The 19,253-nt window shown below is 42.4% G+C and overlaps 3 protein-coding genes across 4 annotated transcripts in view; all 3 read right to left on the reverse strand.

Annotated features, from left to right (window-relative positions):
* Positions 1–3,847, reverse strand: part of syde1 (synapse defective Rho GTPase homolog 1) — a 20,300-nt gene extending 16,453 nt beyond the window's left edge. The window contains exon 1 of one of the 2 annotated variants that reach the window (XM_077000561.1): positions 3,487–3,847. In XM_077000561.1, the coding sequence (XP_076856676.1) occupies positions 3,487–3,571 (85 nt within the window). In that variant the 5' untranslated portion in view covers positions 3,572–3,847. Of the gene's footprint in view, positions 1–2,914; positions 3,067–3,486 lie in introns of those variants that run through there. The other variant, XM_077000563.1, reaches the window with a different exon arrangement.
* A 236-nt stretch (positions 3,848–4,083) lies between these two features.
* On the reverse strand, positions 4,084–10,574 carry cyp4f3 (cytochrome P450, family 4, subfamily F, polypeptide 3). The gene is made up of 13 exons (XM_077000564.1): positions 10,423–10,574; positions 10,028–10,251; positions 8,094–8,238; positions 7,900–7,953; positions 7,484–7,611; positions 6,224–6,345; positions 5,856–6,144; positions 5,646–5,712; positions 5,434–5,563; positions 5,182–5,315; positions 4,836–4,900; positions 4,565–4,647; positions 4,084–4,466 (listed from the first exon to the last, which is right to left on the reverse strand). The coding sequence occupies exons 2-13, from the start codon at positions 10,226–10,228 to the stop codon at positions 4,283–4,285; spliced, it is 1,602 nt and encodes a 533-aa protein (XP_076856679.1). The 5' UTR covers positions 10,229–10,251; positions 10,423–10,574; the 3' UTR covers positions 4,084–4,282.
* A 6,810-nt stretch (positions 10,575–17,384) lies between these two features.
* On the reverse strand, positions 17,385–18,146 carry LOC143509632 (olfactory receptor 14I1). Its single transcript, XM_076998483.1, has one exon. It carries the CDS (start codon positions 18,144–18,146, stop codon positions 17,385–17,387), a length of 762 nt encoding a protein of 253 aa, XP_076854598.1.
* Between the last annotated feature and the right edge of the window lie 1,107 nt (positions 18,147–19,253).

Below are 19,253 nucleotides of genomic sequence, written 5' to 3' on the forward strand. Positions count from 1 at the left end.
GGCATCTCACTACACTTCTCTCTCTTACTATCTCTCTTTTTCTCCTGAACTCTTACTCCTCTCTCTTTCTCTTTCTGTCCTCTCTACTTCCACTTCCCCTCTGTACTTCCATTTACCCCATCACTTCCATTTACTTCATCACTCCATCTCCACATCCATTACAATCTCTTTGCCTCTCCCTCCCTCCCTCCTTCTCTCCTTCTCTCTCTCTCTCTCTCTCTCTCTCTCTCAAGGTAAGATGGCTTTATTGGTTTGACTGTACAAAATGCAATATTGAATTACAATTTAGATTTTTTGATAAATAACAACAAAATCCCTACCACCACAAATAACAAAGACAAAAGTAATTATTAATGACCAATAATAATTATTATTACGAGTAACAGTATTAATGCCATTTAACAAGCCATTATGATATTAAGAAGAAATGATAAGTAGTCAATATGTAAGCATATTTAGCAGAGGACTGTGTGTGTATGTGTCTCCTCACCCTCTCTCTCTCTCTCTCTCTCTCTCTCTCTCTCTCTCTCTCTCTCTCTCTCTCGCTAACTCACTCTCTGGAACAACAAAACAGCCCACCTCATTCTGATTCCTCACTGATCACAAGGCAATCAAGGGCCTGGGCTCCAGGAAATAAACACCATTTCACCCAACACACACACACACACGCAAACCCACACGCACACACACATGCACACTGCAGAGAGAAACGTTATTTCACTCTCCCCAGATCTCTCTTCCTCTGAGCTTCCACTGATCTGATAGAATCACTCTGGAGGAAAAAGCCTCGCATCCTCACAGAAAACACACACACACACACACGCACGCACACGCGCACACGCACACTCACACACACACACACACACACACACACACACACACACACACACACACACACATGCAGAGGAAACTCCCTCGTAAACATCTGTGATGCCCACTTTACTGTCAGGATGTACAGCTCGGTGGTTGAGTTTTTCCTGTTTGGAGGAATTATGTTATTATGCTTCTGCTACAGTGACACGCCTGCACAGACAGCAGCTCCTGCTACAGTTCAGACGTGACACACCTGCACAGACACACCAGGTCCTGCTACAGTTCGGACATGACATTCCTGCATAGACGCACCAGGTCCTGCTGAAACCTCCATCAACCAAAGCATCAGGTTTCATATTACTCACCAGACACACACTGTGTATACACAGATGCACACACGGGATGTCTCGTCACAGACTGGGGAGCTATGAAAGGTCTTGCTGACCCGCTGTTAAGCACAAGCACCCGCGGGATTCACAACAACACAAACGCGTTGAGCAGATTCACCATCAGGAAACTCAGGAAGAGGAAGTGGTTAAAAAAAGACTCAATGATTCAGTGTAAATACTCACAGGACACCCAGGCATGATGAGCCAAGCTGAAGACCCTCCGTGCATGTAAGAGCTTTTCAGAAGTAATCTGACAGAGTATTTTAATCTGAGAATGTATATTAATCTGAGAGTCATTAGACTGTGACAATGAACTAATCAGGGTGTCTCAGGTAGTAGCACCTGTGTACTGTAAAAACATCAGAGCATTTACAGGAACTCCCACTCCTCTTTGCTAATGACATAACGGAAAGAGAAAAGAGAAAGAGAGGGGGAGAAAAAGAGAGGGAGAAAAGGAGAGAGATGGAAAGATTGCCAGTATGAATGCAGATAAACACTCCAGCACACTCTTACAGCTAGGACATAAGTGGCACAATGTTTATACACACACACAAACACACACCAAGTACACATACACACCAAGCATATGCGCGCACACACAAACACACACACACACACACACACACACACACACACACACACACACACACACACACACACAAACATCAGTGCTAATGTAGTCCAAAGAGCAAACTACTTTCCCTGTTTCCTATTTTAGACATACCAGAGAGAGGATAGAGAGAAAGAGAGGGATAGAGAGAGACAGAGACAGATAGAGAAGGAGAAAGTGGTGGGAGAGTGAAAGGGGTGAGAGAGAGTGTGGGAGAGAGAGACTGAGAGAGACAGAGAAGGAGAGATACGGGGTGAGATAGATATAGACAGAGAGAATGAGAGGGGGTGAGAGACAGAGGAGAGAGAGGGGGTGAGAAAGAGAGTGGGGGTGAGAGAGATAGAGAGGGGGTCAAAAAGAGAGACAGAGAGAAGGAGAGAGGGAGTGGGGCAGAGAAAGAAAGAAAGAAAGAAAGAAAGAAAGAAAGAAAGAAAGAAAGAATTTGAATTTGGAGGAATTTTTTACAAGGAAAAAAATCTGTGCTAATGATATATACTGTCAATGTAAATGCCCTGTGTGTAATAAGTGTAGGCTATTTGCTTACATCCAGGTTGTCAGTAAAGATTATTTAGCCTCTGTAGACAGCTATATTAAATATTCATCTTCAAACATATTATTCAGTGGTCAGGTATTCTGTACCTACTGAATTATTCAGTAACTACACTGAAACTAATTTGAAAAATGTGTAGTGAATGTGTGAGAGTTAGCCTGCTTCCTCCAAGGCAATGTGATGCTGACAACAGCATTGACACACACATTCTCCATCACTGGAGGCCTCACCCACGGCAACACAACACGTGTTTCACAGCAACCAGCACCATCCCACTCTGTGAGAACATCACAGCTTAGGTAGCTAATGAAGGTGTCTGAACTGCATGACGTTGACAGTGTACAGCTATTATTCAACAGTTATTCTTAACATTTCCAAGGGAAAGTGGCAGTACCAACAAACAATTAAAGGGTGTTATACAACGAATACATATCTAACAAATAGATACACAATGAAATCAAGGGTTAGGTCGTCTACTTCAGTGTTAAATTTACCCCAAAATGGTTAGATTTAGCAACCCTGGAGGAGTGGATTACGGGTTATTATATTTACCGATAGCCTACAGACTCCATATGGCCAGGGCAACACTGTCTCTGCCCTGAGGCGCAACCGCGGGGTCAGTGGTCCAGGACGGGGTCAATGGTCCAAGAGAACAAACACAGTCTCAGTCTCTCAGTCGGATCTCAGTCCACCTACACGACCACCACGCATTTGTTGGTTAATTCTAACCAGGAGACACCCCATCGTTAGATAACTTACAGGGGGTTTCAGTTGGGTTTCGCTCTTACCCCGAGGCTGTCCAACTTAAGAATCAAATATTACTCAACACTGTCAATATGCGCCATGCTGATCCCGAGAACCCCGCAAATACGCCACAGCAGCTCTAACAGCATCAGTCGTGTCCTCCTATATACTTATATATACAGCCCCATTTAACCTTCTTACTTATATATTACTTTAGTTTTTTTATGTTTCTTCTAGTCTTTCATAGTAATTCAATCTTCAGCTAATCAATTGCCATTTTCAACAGCTGTCTGCCTCAGAGCAGATACCTCTGCTAAAAACGGGAAAATAAATGACATTTAAAGACAATGTGAGTCGGAGAGGGAAGTGTCGACTCTCACCGCTGAGTTTCGGGTCCGTTTTGCGACGGAATCTGTCTTTAGCCCGGAGCTTAGAGAAGGTTCTCTTTAATAGGGGCTCAGCCATTACTCAAACCCCGGGTTCCCGATGTTTATTCTGTCGCGAGTGTGGGCTTGGACGTTTTGCCGTTGAAAGATAAAACCTCTAGTTAAATTCCGATCTGCATATTTCCTTAATCCGTGAAAGTGCGTCCGTACAGCTCACGTCTCCATCACAGCGATGCTCTCACCCTTCGTACAGCTACGGGCAACTTTCACAGGAAACAAATTCCATGGATTCTTTCCCAAACTTTTTTTTCACAGCGTCCTATGGGGAATTTCGAAGTGCTTATGGGAAATGAAGTTTATAGTGCTTTCGTTTCGAGTAGCGCTTTAGAGGGTTTGCGATGGGTTAATCATAAATACATAAGCACATACATGCAGTATGTATACACATGCACATATACATACACAAACCCTCCTCCTAATTCAGATTTCTCGCACATCTTTGCTCGCGCGAGGCTCGGGTGCTCTACAGCCGCGCGCGAGGAGGTAACTGACTGAACGCTACACGTTAACACTCAAATGAAACACTATCATATTATTAAAGGTTGAAATAATAACAGCTTTTATTTAGCATTTACTGATATAAACTGAATAAAATATAAACTCTTAAGAAATTAATTCAAGATTAATTTAAGAAAAAAACATTTTAAGTTATGCAATGCAAAGGAAATAATGGAATACATCCAGTCCAATACACGACACTTTACAGTCTTAATAGAAAGTGTGTGTGTGTTCAGGTGTTCGGGTGTTCAGGTGTCAGGGGTTCCAGCATTAGTTGCAGACCCCCTTCTGCCCTCAGCACAATCATGTAAAGGCGCTGGACAGGTCTGGGCCCGGGCAGAACCCGGAACCTTCTCAGTGTCAGTGCCACCACCACTCGGACCTCTGCCATGGCAAAGTTCTGACCAATGCAGTTCCTATCAGACAAGACACACAGTAAATCGGTGATGTGTTTGCGTGTGTGTGTGTGTGAAACTGAACATGGATTTATGCGTATTTGTGTAGGTGTGTTTACCGAGGTCCTGCAGAAAAAGGAATAAAGGCATATGAAGACCTCTGTTTTGAGTTGTCAGGGTCGAAGCGCATGGGGTCATAAACCTGCAGGGGTCGATGTGTCATATATAACAATCAAGAAAATATCAGAATAGACTCAGAGAAGACAAGTTTAAGAAAAGAGAAGAGTAAGAGAAGAAAATTGAATAGTTTAAAAGGAGAGAAGAGTTTAAGAGAAGAAAATAGAAGAGTTTAAGAGGAGAGAATTTAAAAGAATTCTGTAATTTTCTTACCTCTGGGTCAGACCACACATCAGGGTTACGATGTGTACCATAGATGCTGATCAGGCATATACTTCCTGTGGACCAGAACTGTTCAGAACTGTTCAACTATCAGGGCAGTCCAGAGTTGTTCAACTCTCTCTTTACCATGACACTTGTAAAGTCTCATGTATTACAGAAATCTACATTTTGCTTTTTTTTTCTGAGCAGGTTAGGTCTGAGCTAATAAATCAGTAGATTATTTGTTTTTATTATAGGATGGGGGTAGTGATTGCTTATCTGTCATATTGATTATGGTGGGCACTGCAAGTTTGTTTACAGAGAAAGAGGCTTGTTAATGTAATAAAGGATTCATTACCTTGTGGTATGGTACGTTCCCCAGGAACATTCATATCTTGAGAGTAGTAACGTGTTACCGCGGATACAGGGGAATGGAGCCTCAGGCTTTCCTTAATGCACATGGTAGTGAAGGTCAAACTGCTAAGGTCATCCCTACAGCCGATCAGTATACAACAAAATACACAAGTCATGTGAGAGACTGATGTACAGATGTACAGATAAGTGATACAGGTGTACGGAGACGAACAGCAGGTACAGGTGAGGTACAGACCAGGTGATCTCTTCCGAGTCTCGGCCGTTAAGGAGATCGTTAATCTCAGAACGGCAGCGTTCCTGAAACTCCTGATGCATGGCCAGATTGTACAGCACCCAGGAGATGGCGCTGGCCGTCGTATCATGACCTGAGAAATTAAATTAAATTAAGGAGATCTTTGTGTTTGTTTCTGTGAACTGAAAGCAGATGATCATCTCAGCACCTATTACCTGCAAACATGAAGGTGTCTGCTTGGGCTTTGATCTCCTCATTCGAGAGTCCTTCTCCATTCTCATCCTGTACAAATATAAACATAACATGCTTCGTTCTTCTTTCACATTAGGCAAATGATGTGTACTCAGCCAGCACACCCCTTGTACAACAGCTGCTCACAAATAATGTTCTTTGAATAAGTTTCTGTGTTGTAAATAACCAGTCACCTTTGACAGAAGCAGCACGTCTATAAAATCGACCGTTTTCCTGTACCCTGTTTTGGTATTTTGTGTGTAGCTCTCTGGTGGCCCCTGCTGGACAAGTTTGGAACGGCGCTCTTGAACAATAGCAGCTGTGAAGTTATGCACAGTTTCGCAAGCCCTGCGGAAACGTTTGCCCTCGGCGGAGTGCTTGTAGATCCAGTCCCAGTGATGAGGTAGGTAACGCTGTCTTTTAACCACCAGATCACTCAGCTCAAAAATGGCAGATATGTATTCATTCTGCTTTCCAGAAAAGCTAGGGAAGAAAATATACAATAAGTGTGTGTGTGTGTGTGTGTGTGTGTGTGTGTAGAGAGAGGGACAGATACACTCACTCCTGGCAGTGACTGTCATAGCTGAAGGTACATTTCAGAAGGCTGTCCAAAGTCATCATGCTCACATATTCGAACATGTTGAAGTCCTTCTTTCCTTCTGCCAGCAAGTGGCGCCAATTCTCCTGAAACCCACGACACATTCCCACAAATTAAGCTACTGAAATGTAATGATGAACATAATCACAATCGTGTCTAGAAAGCCTCTCCCTGTACTGTTTTATTTCTTTTTTGTTGGACTCATTTTGTAAAATTGCATGCTCAACAGGGTTCAGGTCAGGTGACTAGCTTGACCAGTGAAGAGCACACCACTCTAGAATAAAAGTATTTTTCTATAATAAAAGTATTTTTCAGTCCTTTTCTTCTCTGGCTGTCACGCAATTTGTCATATTCTCTTGTTCGGAGATAACAGTAAAATACTTCATAATCATCAACATCTAGAATGCGTTCTAGAACTTCCATTAGTTATCTTGTGCATGAAATGTTGATGTGAAACCACTGATTAAGTCATTTTCAAGGGGAGGGTGGACAGGGTGTATCAAGAGCTGTAACTCTGGTTCTGCTGCAGCTCAGCATACGTGCGAGGTGCTCAGCATACACACCGAAGGGCTAACACAGCTACGACTGTCGCTTACAGAATCTGGGTTTGTCTCCCTGGGCCTAAATATTGATCACTAAGGAATCAAACCGATATGTAACTATGCTTAATGGAGAGCTGAGAAATAGCTTTTGAAAATGCTGCTGTGGATTTGACTTTGTGCATGTAAATCAACACCCACACTACCACAGCACATTAGCATTTATCAGCTTCCTTTAAACAGACCACAATCATACTGATAAATATTTCAGCTGTTAGACCTTGAAATAATGTTTGTTGAAGAATCCCAAATATTTACAGTCAGTGTATTATATTAATATCTGTTAGTATCTGTGTGTATGTAATGTCATGTAATGTAATGTTTGTGTGTTTGTGCGTGTGTGTGTTTGTATGCCTGTGTGTGTGTTTTCTCTGTCAGCATATCTGAGTGATCTGTTAACAAAGGGCATCTGCTGTTGGTTCCTTCCTGTTCTCAAAACACAATCTCACTGAGCTATTGAACGTTTAATAGAACGCTAGACAAGTCATGGCTTTAAAGCTCAAAGTCACCATATCCACTTATGTTAATATCTAATTAACATAAAACTAGAATAGCACTAAATATGAGAGAGTGTGTGTGTGGATGTGTGTGTCTCTGTGTGTGTGTTGTGTACTTGTGCACATACATGCATTTTGTTGGTGGACTGGTTAAAAATAGAAACATAGTTTTTGAGGATGTCAAAGTGGAAAGCTGGTGTGAGGAGACGACGTTGACGAGACCACTGAGCCCCATTACTCAGAAGAAGACTCTGACCTGTCTCACACACAGACACATACGCACACACACAGAGTAAATTATACTTAAAAATCTATGACCTGTGTGTATGTATATGTGACAAAGTGTCTATGTATGTAGGTGTGTATATGTGTGCAAGTGTGTGTCTGCAGATGTCTATGTATGTATGTGTGTGTATGTGTGTGTGTGTGTGTGTGTGTGTGTGTGTGTGTGTGTGTGTGTACAGAAGTCTGGATGTGTGTGTGTGTGGATTTGTGCATGCATTAAAGTGTGTATGTGTGTGCATGTGTGGAGGACATAACTTACCAAGCCAAGGTCTCATTAAGCCATAGAACACCTCATCTTTAAATGTGATGGAAGCTATCAAGAAACAACATTCAATATTTATTTTAAAACCAATTATCCCCTCACAGAACCCTTTTATGTAGATTGACCAAAAAAACAACAGCACAGCTGAGTGAAGGATAGTTGTCACAGTTCAACTTTAATGAAATGATTACCAGGGGCAAGAAGGATTGGCTTGACGTAGTCAGGGTGAAAAAGGCGGACGAGGTTATAAAAGGGCCCAAGGAACCAGGTGCAGGAGTGACGGTAGGTCCTCACCAGCTCATCCACCTCCTGTAGACCCACCTCATCAGACCGCATCTGATGGGGAGAGACAGCAGACAAGCACATTACATCAAACACGGTACATCAAACACGGTACACCAAACAAACACGGTACATCAAACACGGTACATCAAATATAGTACACCAAACAAACACGGTACATCAAACACGGTACACCAAACAAACACGGTACATCAAATATAGTACACCAAACAAACATGGTACATCAAACACAGTACACCAAACAAACACGGTACATCAAACACAGTACACCAAACACGGTACATCAAATATAGTACACCAAACAAACACGGTACATCAAACACGGTACACCAAACAAACACGGTACACCAAACATGGTACATCAAACACAGTACACCAAACAAACACGGTACATCAAACACAGTACACCAAACAAACACGGTACATCAAACACAGTACACCAAACACGGTACATCAAATATAGTACACCAAACAAACACGGTACATCAAACACGGTACAGCAAACACGGTACATCAAACACAGTACACCAAACAAACACGGTACATCAAACACGGTACACCAAACACGGTACATCAAATATAGTACACCAAACAAACACGGTACATCAAACACGGTACACCAAACACGGTACATCAAACACAGTACACCAAACAAAAACGGAACACCAAACACGGTACATCAAATACAGTACACCAAACAAACATGCTACAACACACATGGTACACCAAACAAACACGTTACACCAAACACAGTACACCAAACATAAATGAAATGATATTCCTTAAAAAATTCTTTCAACAAAAATAATGCAAAATCTCCATTCACAGTCCAACTAATTATGCGAAGAAATCAGATGTCAAAACAAAAATATCAATCATGTGAAGGGCAGAAATGGTCCCTTTCTGTGGCCCAGTGGTGAATATCTCTAAATGCCACAATGGTAAATGTCCCCAACGGCCGCAAGATACAGGTAACAAATTTATAAGTATCGCCCAGTTAAGTAACATCAGCCTTAATGTGCTAGGTTACCCTTTGCTCTCCAGGGTTAGTCATCTCCAAATAAACTGTCCTCACGAAATACTGCGAAAAGTTCCAGCAGTAGTGCTTAATCTTACAATGTAGTGTGCTAGCAGTGCTTAATCTTACAATGTAGTGTGCTAGCAGTGCTTAATGTTATTTGGTGTTAATGTAGATTACTTCTGCAAATTGATAGCAACTGTATTGTGCTATTGTGTGTATTGTAATTTGGTTACAGAACTACGACGCTTTTTTTTAAAGTAACTTAGTTAATAAGGAGTTGCGTTAGGGGTTGCGTCCAGGGCGCAATTTCCTCACCTCCTTTGATTTTATGTATATGTTCTATGGTGGTTTAACAGGTATCTTGTAACATCAGTGACACACCGTGACGGTTTTAATGGCAATTAAACTATTCTCCCAAAATAGTTGAGCTGTACCGTGCAACTGGCATGTCTTTCTTTTTGCACCAGCAAAATGAGTAAAACCAAATAAAGTCATATAAGTATTGTATGAACCGAAATTTACTGCAGAAATTGAAATAAAAAAGCAAAGCACGTGCAGACACGTTTCTGATGATGCAAATGATTTAAGCTGTAAAATAGGTTTAAGCTGTAAAATAGGTTTTCTGTTTACAGCCTTATGCAAGATAACATAGCCCATAGCGAATGCTGTCACATTCAGAGAAGCGTGTGTACCACATAACACAGGGCAACTACTCCAAATAAGAAAGACTACAAAAACTAATCAATTATAACCTGAATATTTTAAATACTCGCTCGATTGTGTTTCCGATGCTTCACTCACCATGCCCATGTGACCGAGGAGCCAGTTACGCTGCGGCGGCCGTGGGAAGCGGTGGAGCCGGGTGCGTTTTCGGAGCAGATACGCCAGGCGCACCGAGAGAACCAGAAGCAACAGGACAACAGCCAGTCCGAGCACCCCGAGCACGGACCAGCCGGACACGAGCGCAGAAAGCAGGTGCCTCGTTCTTCCAAGTACAGTCATCCTATGAGGAATCCTGTGACAACCTACGAATGAAGGACGGTTATTTCCAACATTTGTAAACAATAACGTAGTAAAATTGAACAAAAGTAATTCTTAATGTATCATTTGGTTAATATATGTGTTGCGTTGTCTAATTTGAGTGTATCTGTATACAAGGTTAGTTAAAAAAGCAAACATTAACGAAACGAGCGAACCGTGTGACAGTAGTTAGCTGCGCCGCCTTGTGAGCGCTGGGGAAGTCTGGAGACTACAGGCGCGCGCTTTGTCATCGCAACTTTCGTGGAAAACCACGAAGCAGCTTCCTTCAGATAGACGGTTGCAGTAGTGTCGGTTTCAGTTCAGCTTTGTGAAGGGGACACCGCTCATACCGGCCAAGCTGACTCATAATTTGAACTTTTATAAAATAGAATCTGCTACAGGAGAAATGTTTTATTCATACGCAAAACATTGGGATTTGAACCCAGGACTTCCTGTTTAAAAGGCTGGCTGGTAGAGCAGGCATCAATATGACACTTGAGAATAGTGTCCTCAAAAAAGTCCAGAATGTATCTACACTGAACAATTTGAAATTATGTAGGCCTAATACTTGTTTTTTGCAGTGTTCATATTGTTCATACTGTTATCCTATCTCATGCACTGACCTGCTTGTTTTTAAACACACCCAACACAACTATTCATAATAAAACCTTACATAGAAGAATCAGAATCACATACACCTTCTGCAGTTGGTGTACAGGGAGCAGAGGAGATAGGACCAAGCCCTGAGGAGTGCCGGTGCTGATGGTCCGGGAGTCCGAGACGTTCTTCCCCAGCCTCACGTGCTGCTTCCTGTCTATCAGGAAGTTGGTGATCCACCTACAGATACAGCACATTCATCTGGGTCAGCTTGTCTTGGAGGAGATCTGGGACGATGGTGTTGAAGGCAGAGCTGAAGAATACATATACGTAAATACACATATACATAAATAGGTATATAGCTAATACAAGCAAGGCTTGATCAAGCTATAATGATAAAGTTATTTAAACTAAAGAACAAGTAAATAACTGAAAGCAGCATACATTAATAAGATATGACAAAAAAAAGTTTTTCATGACAATAACATTTTAATAACAAAATGGGACACAGCTACTGCTGGCAGCTGGCCAGGGTTGTCCAGGATTATCCAGGGTTGCCTGGGGTTGGTCACGATAGTCCAGGGTTGTCCAGGATTATCCAGGGTTGCCTGGGGTTGGTCACGATAGTCCAGGGTTGTCCAGGATTATCCAGGGTTGCCTGGGGTTGGTCACGATAGTCCAGGGTTGTCCAGGATTATCCAGGGTTGCCTGGGGTTGGTCACGATAGTCCAGGGTTGTCCAGGATTATCCAGGGTTGCCTGGGGTTGGTCACGATAGTCCAGGGTTGTCCAGGATTATCCAGGGTTGCCTGGGGTTGGTCACGATAGTCCAGGGTTGGTCAGGATTATCCAGGGTTACCTGGGGTTGGTCACGATAGTCCAGGGTTGGTCAGGGTTATCCAGGGTTGACCAGGATTATCCAGGGTTACCTGGGGTTGGTCACGATAGTCCGGGGTTGGTCAGGGTTATCCAGGGTTGACCAGGATTTTTTAGGGTTGGTCAGGGTTTGTCAGGGTCGTCTATGTTTTTTCAGGGGTGTCTATGTTTGGTCAGGGCTGTCCAGGGTTGGTCAGGGTTGGTCAGGGTTGTCCGAGGTTGGTCAGGGTTGTCCAGGGTTGTCATTGCTTCCCTGCCTCACCCCTGTAATTCAACTCATTTCCACTGAAGAAGGATCACACATACATATAGAAAAGGATAACACAAAAGACAAAAATTAATTTACTTCTACACAAACAATATATGTATATGTGTGTGTGCATGCATGTGTCCATGTCCAGAAACAGAGAGAGTGTGTGTGTGTGTGTGTGTGTGTGTGTGTGTGTGTGTGTGTGTGTGTGTGTGTGTGTGTGTGTGTGTGTGTGTGTGTGTGTGTGTGTGTGTGTGTATACATGCATGTGTCCAGAAATGGAGAGAATATGTGTATGTTGCAACAGCACTTTGGCTTGTCTTGTGTAAGTGTTTGTGCATGTTTTGATCTGTTTAGGGAAGATGGCGTCACAGTATATGTTTTCACTGTTACCTTTTTAGAGGAACCTGCACTGAATCATGTCATAAACTTTTTGTCATATTTTGTTATATCTGCATTCAGTCTATACCTCTCGCACCTCTGACTTTTCTTTTCCTCCGGAATCTCTACCCATCACTGTTATAGTCTTTGGTTCAGGGAAGCCTGTCAGTAGGTCAACCACCAGTGATCTGTTTTCACTATGATATTTATAGAGATTATGCCATGCCTGTTTGTGGCAAATCTTTCAGAGAGGATATGACCAAATAAAGGTAGACAGTTACACAAACTTCCTCTACTGTTTATTTCCAAAGCCAGTTTAACACAAATAAGCCAACAGATCGAGGGACTTTGATAGTAAACTTTACAGCAGAGAGGGACGGGGCAGGGGAAGGGCTACCTGGCCTAACCTGTCCTGTTCACATTTGTCTGATTTCTGAGCACACACACCAGGGCCATGTTTGACTCTTTATATCTCTCATAAGAACACTCCTCCATTGCTGTGCGTCACTCCCAGTTCCTGCGTGCAGCAACACACTCGACACAGTGCTTCATTATTTATGTTTCCACAGCAAATAAAGACGTTCCATGCCATACTCACGTATCACACAAGCTGCTTCTGACTCCTGAGAAGAGACAACTACTGTCTGGCACTGAGCAGGCTGGGTGAGAGGAGGTGTTCAGAAACCAGGAGCAGATCTGATGCATGTCAGTCATGTATGACACTGTCTCATGGACTTGTAGTGCATAGTCATTTCATACTGTGGGACTGGCTGAGGTCCTGAAGTCCTGAGGTCCTGAAGTCCTGAGGTCCAATGATGGCTCTGCATGGTTGCATTAAGGCCTACAAATATAAGGCTGTCTAATAAAACTCTTCATCTGAAATATTCCTATATTGCATGATGATAGTGGTCATACTTTAGAACGTAGGTGTCAAACTCAAATTCATGTCCGGCTCGTAATACAATTATATCCGAGATCATTTTACATTGATCTATTATTATTGTTATTAGTGGCCCGGCAACAACAGCTGCCTTGCTGAATGATACATTCATGATACTGGGAACATTTCAGCATCACTACACTATTGTAATGTCAAAGCTCCCCAAAGGCGAAAAGAAAAGTTGATTCTGAAAACAGCCTTTGAAAACCGATGGGAGTATATTGTGGCGTCGTGTTCACAGCGCTACAGGTAACTGGGCCGTGGAGCATTCATGTTGCCCAAAATGCTCGGGTACCAACCTAGTCACCATTATGGTAATTGCTGGCTGGGTTTAAGGAGTCAGTGTGTTTCCACTGTAAAGCACTTTTCCCTCTCTTTTCTGATACTGTTGATTAGTTTAAAAGAGCTGGTGTTGTAGTGGGTTCAATAAACGGTTAAAATGAGCAATTTCCCTGTCTCTGGCTTCTTCACTTCGCCACAATACGTATATTGACATTTCCGGTAAGTCAGTGTGTCTTATTTGTGGCTGTAATTAAGGAAGTTATACTAAGACGGCACTTCGAGAAAAACATCAGGACAAGCTGAAAAACCTGAATGCACACCAGAAGCTACAGAGAGTAGAAGAGATAAAGAAGAAGTTTGGCTCGCGTCCTAAAGTGTGCTTTGAGTTTTGCCCCAGGTGCAATTGAGATTGACACCCCTTCTTTAGAACAAGAAGAAATGAAGCCCCACCCATGTCATCTCCAGTCAACAGATCTACACAATGTGGATGATTTAGAGTCCAGAATACAAAGTAAATTCACACAAAAAAAAACACATGTAATTGAAGTTTTTTTTTTTTTGAACAGCAAAAATGTTTTGACACTATTTATGTAGATTTAATGTAGAACTGAAAAGAGGAATCAGGCGGACAGGAAGAGAGGATGGTGCCAGAGGATTCTGGGTATTTTTGTGCTGGATCTTGGGCTTGTTGTTGGGTCGAAGGATGGACAACAGGGTGTAAGAGTTCTTCAGACTGGTACAGATAGCTGGGTGACTGTCAGCCAACATTGCACCTGAAGTTGCGATCACCAGGGGGCGCACCAGTTCAGTGTATGCTTGATTCACCTCATCATCGAGAGCTCCTTACCTTTTCTTCTTTAGGGAAGCAGAAATCCTTTTCCACCTGTTATCCATCCTATCAGGTATGAATCAAGAGTGCCAGAATGCTTGTGTATATGTCTTTGCACAGTCTGCATCATGTACTGAACATCTGTGTTGGGGGTAGAGGGAGGCAAGAGAAAGAGAGAGACGGAAAGAGTGACAGTTGGAGAGGGGTAGAGAGACAGAGGAAGAGAGAGCATGTGTGACTATGAATGGGAAACAAAAGGCAAGACGTTTCCCCAGAAGTAACTGTGAAGCCTTTATATCAGGGGTGTCAAACTCATTTTGGTCAATTAAAAAAATGTCCACTTTTTATCCCTTTGTATTAGTGCAAAGAAAAAGAATTAAATTATAAAAATCTTTATATTAAATGAATTGTCCTTTTACTAAATATATTATGAACAACTTTCTTTGAACAACTTTTACTTTTTACTTTATGTGCAACACTTTTACTCAGTTAAACATTTATTTAAGTGCATTATGCATAAAAAACTGATCACAGTGACATTTTCCACATCTGGGAAGCAATTCTGAACACATGAACTCTCAATTTTTCTTGAAAAATACGACATGCTGTGTCCACTTTTCTCTTTTTTGACAAACACATTTCACTTAAGGGGGTTCCAGGGTCAACAGAAAAAAACGATAAAGCCAGTAAAGCGATAGAACTGACTATGTTTGACACCCCTGCTTTATATAGACAGGTACCCCACTGGTGATCCTATTGACTACTAATTGGCAGAGTTCACTGCAGGTGGCCCCTTACACAGGACTTCATACTCACTCTTTCTTACGGCCTTCTAATGATTTAGACATGGTGGAAGAACTTTTGATGTGTGCAGAAAATTGGCCTGGTTCATCTTAGTTGTCCCTGTTTGAGCTGCCACAGATTGTTAGACAGGATCATCAGGGTCTCTGGGATTCCACAGTGCATCCACCTACTGAAGACTTGAGTCTGCTCAGTTCTCTGTTTTAATTTGACATTTTGTGAGTAATTCAAATGAGATGTTCAGCTTTTACAATCAGGTCTCACACACACACACACACACACAGAGAGAGAGAGAGAGAGAGAGAGAGAGAGAGAGAGAGAGAGAGAGAGAGAGAGAGAGAGAGAGAGAGAGAGAGAGAGTGTGCTCTCGGTCAGGAACCACAGCCCCCTGTGGACGGGCACCAGGTGCAGGGTAAGGAAGGAGCTTAAGACCAGGACTGCACCTATCATCACAGGACATTCATACATATATGCTATATGCATATGCAACTACTCGTATTCATACATACAGGTATATATATTCATACATAATATATATATATTGGACTGTGGGATGAAACCAGAGCCTCTAGAAGGAAACCCATTCAAACACAGGGAGAACATGGAAATCCCAAGACCCCTGCGCTGAGTGGCAAACTTGCTCACCAAACAAGCTTCCGACAAAAAGTGAAACTGTTGTGCTTGGTGCTCCACTTGATAAAATCAGTTCTGAATTTTTTATGTTATTGAGGTTCTGCCTCCTATCAAGGAAAATACTATTTCTGGTAAAACAGAAATCACCATAGAAAAGCACCAGAGTATATTCAGAAAACATATTTAAAAAATCCAAACAGCCCCTCTCTGGTAGAACATTGAATATTAAAATACTTTCTTTAAAACTTGGTATAATTGTCCAAAGTTGTTAGTGTAGGTTAAATACATCGGTCAGCTGTCAGCAGGTCGGGTCACCAGGATGGGTAAATCCTTACAGGAAAGACCCCTAACCCTAACCTTAACCCTAACCCAGTCAGGGGAAACACAGAGTGAGGCCTCTCCCATAATGATGTACATATCTCCACAGATGTAATTAGTTACATTTAAACTGAAATGTTCAAAAATTACAGTCACACAGTCATTCAGATATTTAGATTTTTCAATTAGGCTACAAACACCTAATAACCAAGAATGGACTTTATTAACATATTTGATACATTTAAACATTAAAATACATATGTCACGGTGGGTCAGCTCAGACACCACCAGAGGGTGCGCACATTCACTCCTTCACAATCACGCATGCCCACTTCAACACAGCGCACACCCTCTCATTCCCGGACACTCCCATCATCACAATCACCCGAATACTGACACTTGTCACTGATTAGGTTCAGTCCCCATAATTCCCCACAGGTGGCGCTGTCCAGTGCTGCGCATTCAGCCTGCACCTTCGCCTCACTCTGTGGGATAACCTGCTCTGCACCCGGACTGCTGTTCGCCTGTGGACTCTCTTCTGGATTTCATCTTTCTGAGTATTCCTTTGTGTTTGTTCTGCCAAGTGGCCTGAGTGTTTCATTTATTGTAACCATGGATAATAAAGCCTTTCGCTTACAACCTCTGCCTCCTGCTGCCTCTGTCTCCGCGTCACAACATACAGTCACCAATCTTGCATACACACTGATTAGACACTAACTTTGGGTGTCTGAAAGCATTAATCTACATCACAGCCATCACAATAATGTTTTATCCACTCCACAGTCCAAACTGAAAACTGTGTTTACACAGTCTATACATCTGTCACAAGTTCATATACATCAACACACTAACTATGTATTACTGCTGTTGAAGTACACGTGAGTGAAATCTTTGAGCTGGTGAAGATTCATTTTGTAACCAGAACATCTGATGCTACAGCTGACACACCGATTCAATGCATTAGGGAGGAATGATACAGAACGATACATTTTCTTGTTATTTGCTTAAATAATGAAATTCTATCTGATTACTTGGTAAAATTGGTTTTGATCTTTAAAATGATTAATTGCAGAGTTTGTTTTCCACAAATAACTGTACTGTTGCTAATGACAATGCACAAAGCTTAGAAACTGCAGGACAACATTCATGCAAAAGCGTATTACATGGAATTGCGACGTACAGCTCACTGCAAGACACATAGCAAGAAAGCAGAAAAGATGCAGAGAAGTAGTTTATTGACAATTCATTAGTTTCCTGAATCCCCAGAGATGACCCAGTGCCTGCTGCACCTCAGCATTTCTGATGCCGTAAGCCAGAGGGTTAATGCATGGGGGCACCAGCACCAGCACCGACATCAGCAGGTGGAGATCCACATCCTTGTTAAACATGGTGATGAATCTAATTGCACTTGGAATCAGCTGCAGGAGAAAGATGCCAAGGTAGAAGACAACAGTGTGACGCGCTCGGATGTTGTCCTGCTCAAAGGGCTGCAGAACCTGCCGGGCCTCCTGGTACATACGGCCGTAGGAGAAGAAGAACACGAGGAGACAGAAGAACAGCAGTGAGCCAATGAAGGTTTTGTTGAACATTTCGAAATACAGCGAGAGCTTCATCTGTGCCTGGACAACCTCTGGCTCACACACAAACCCCGAGATTCCACGCCCAAACCCATCACTCCCCATCAGCAGCAAGATGGTGGAGGTCCCAGCTCCCACCAAGGCCAGTACCCAGATGAGAGCCAGAAAAATGTAGATCCTCCCCATTGTCATGATGGCCAGGTAGCGGATACCGTGGCATGTGTATATGTATCTCTCCAGAGCCATGGATGCCACCGTTAGCAGTGAGGTAATGATGGCCACTGTAGCGCTGAAGAACTGAGCCAAGCACCAGCGACTGAAGCTCAGGGTGAAGTGATGGAAAAGACAGTACAGCACAGATGGAGCCAGAGTCACAGACTGCAGCAGGTCACTCACAATCAGGTTCTTCAGCAGCATGTAGCGTGGCTGCCAGGAGAGAGAGTGTGAGTTCTCCAGCCCTAACAGTAGGTAGATGTTCACCAAGAGAGAAAATGAAAAAAAACACAAAACCGAAATCTTTGAGACATTCAACCAGACTTCATTTTGGACAATGCTCCAGAACTGGCAGGATGCTTCTCCAGGTAGCCACGCAGACATCAGCTGTGCTCCACCGATAGTTAGAGATGAAAAATTGCCACATGCGTCCTGGTTTTTTCCTTCTGGAGTCATGTTGCTTCTGAAGATAAAGTTAAACCATGAAGGATGAAAAGCAATGATGAGCTGGTTAAGGATGGAGCAGTAAATAGTATGGAAGAGGCAGACCTTTTAGTCCCTCTGTGATGGTGACGTGAAACTGCCTTCTCCTAGCAACCAGACGCCAGAAGCTTTGGACATTCCAGTACCAAACATACTTCCATATGGAGAGTACATACATTAAAAAACAGTGTGGTGTCATGGTGACAGTTGCCTGTGTGAAACCCTGAACTGGAGGCAAAACCCTTCACTTTGATCTCACAGATCATTTAAATATTCAATAAAGGATAAAGGTTAAAACACTGCATGAAATTCTATAAGACAATGAATTATATTTTAGTATACTGGGTTTGAAAATGTTATTGAAGAGTCTAATGCAATTATTTTATTGTGCATTTTAAACATATCTACATACACTGTGAGAATGTAACCAAGACCAGTGAAATCTCCACTAACACTGTATTAATAAACAGGTGTATTTGAGCCTGTAGCTGAGGAAGTGATATAAGAAAGAAACTTTCAGGAACAAAAAGTGATATTGCAACATGGGAATCGAGCCAAATAAATTAACCATAAACTCTGTTACCTCTGTAAACTCTGTATAAGCTGGTAGGAATAGCAGGTGAAACAGATGTAAAGTTAATAAGCTTGTAACCAGCTAGTCATGAAGTCCATGTCAGATTTTCTTTTTATCCTTTACCCAGCAGATGTCGAAAACACATAGCACCGACACATGGCAGTGCTGCAGAGAAACTGCCAGGTTGTAATGCAGTTGGCCACACATTATCTATGCTACATAGAAGAAATTTGTTCATTTCAGGAGTATCAGAA

Source organism: Brachyhypopomus gauderio, chromosome 3 (genome assembly GCF_052324685.1).
Source record: "Brachyhypopomus gauderio isolate BG-103 chromosome 3, BGAUD_0.2, whole genome shotgun sequence".
Lineage (NCBI taxonomy): Eukaryota > Metazoa > Chordata > Actinopteri > Gymnotiformes > Hypopomidae > Brachyhypopomus > Brachyhypopomus gauderio.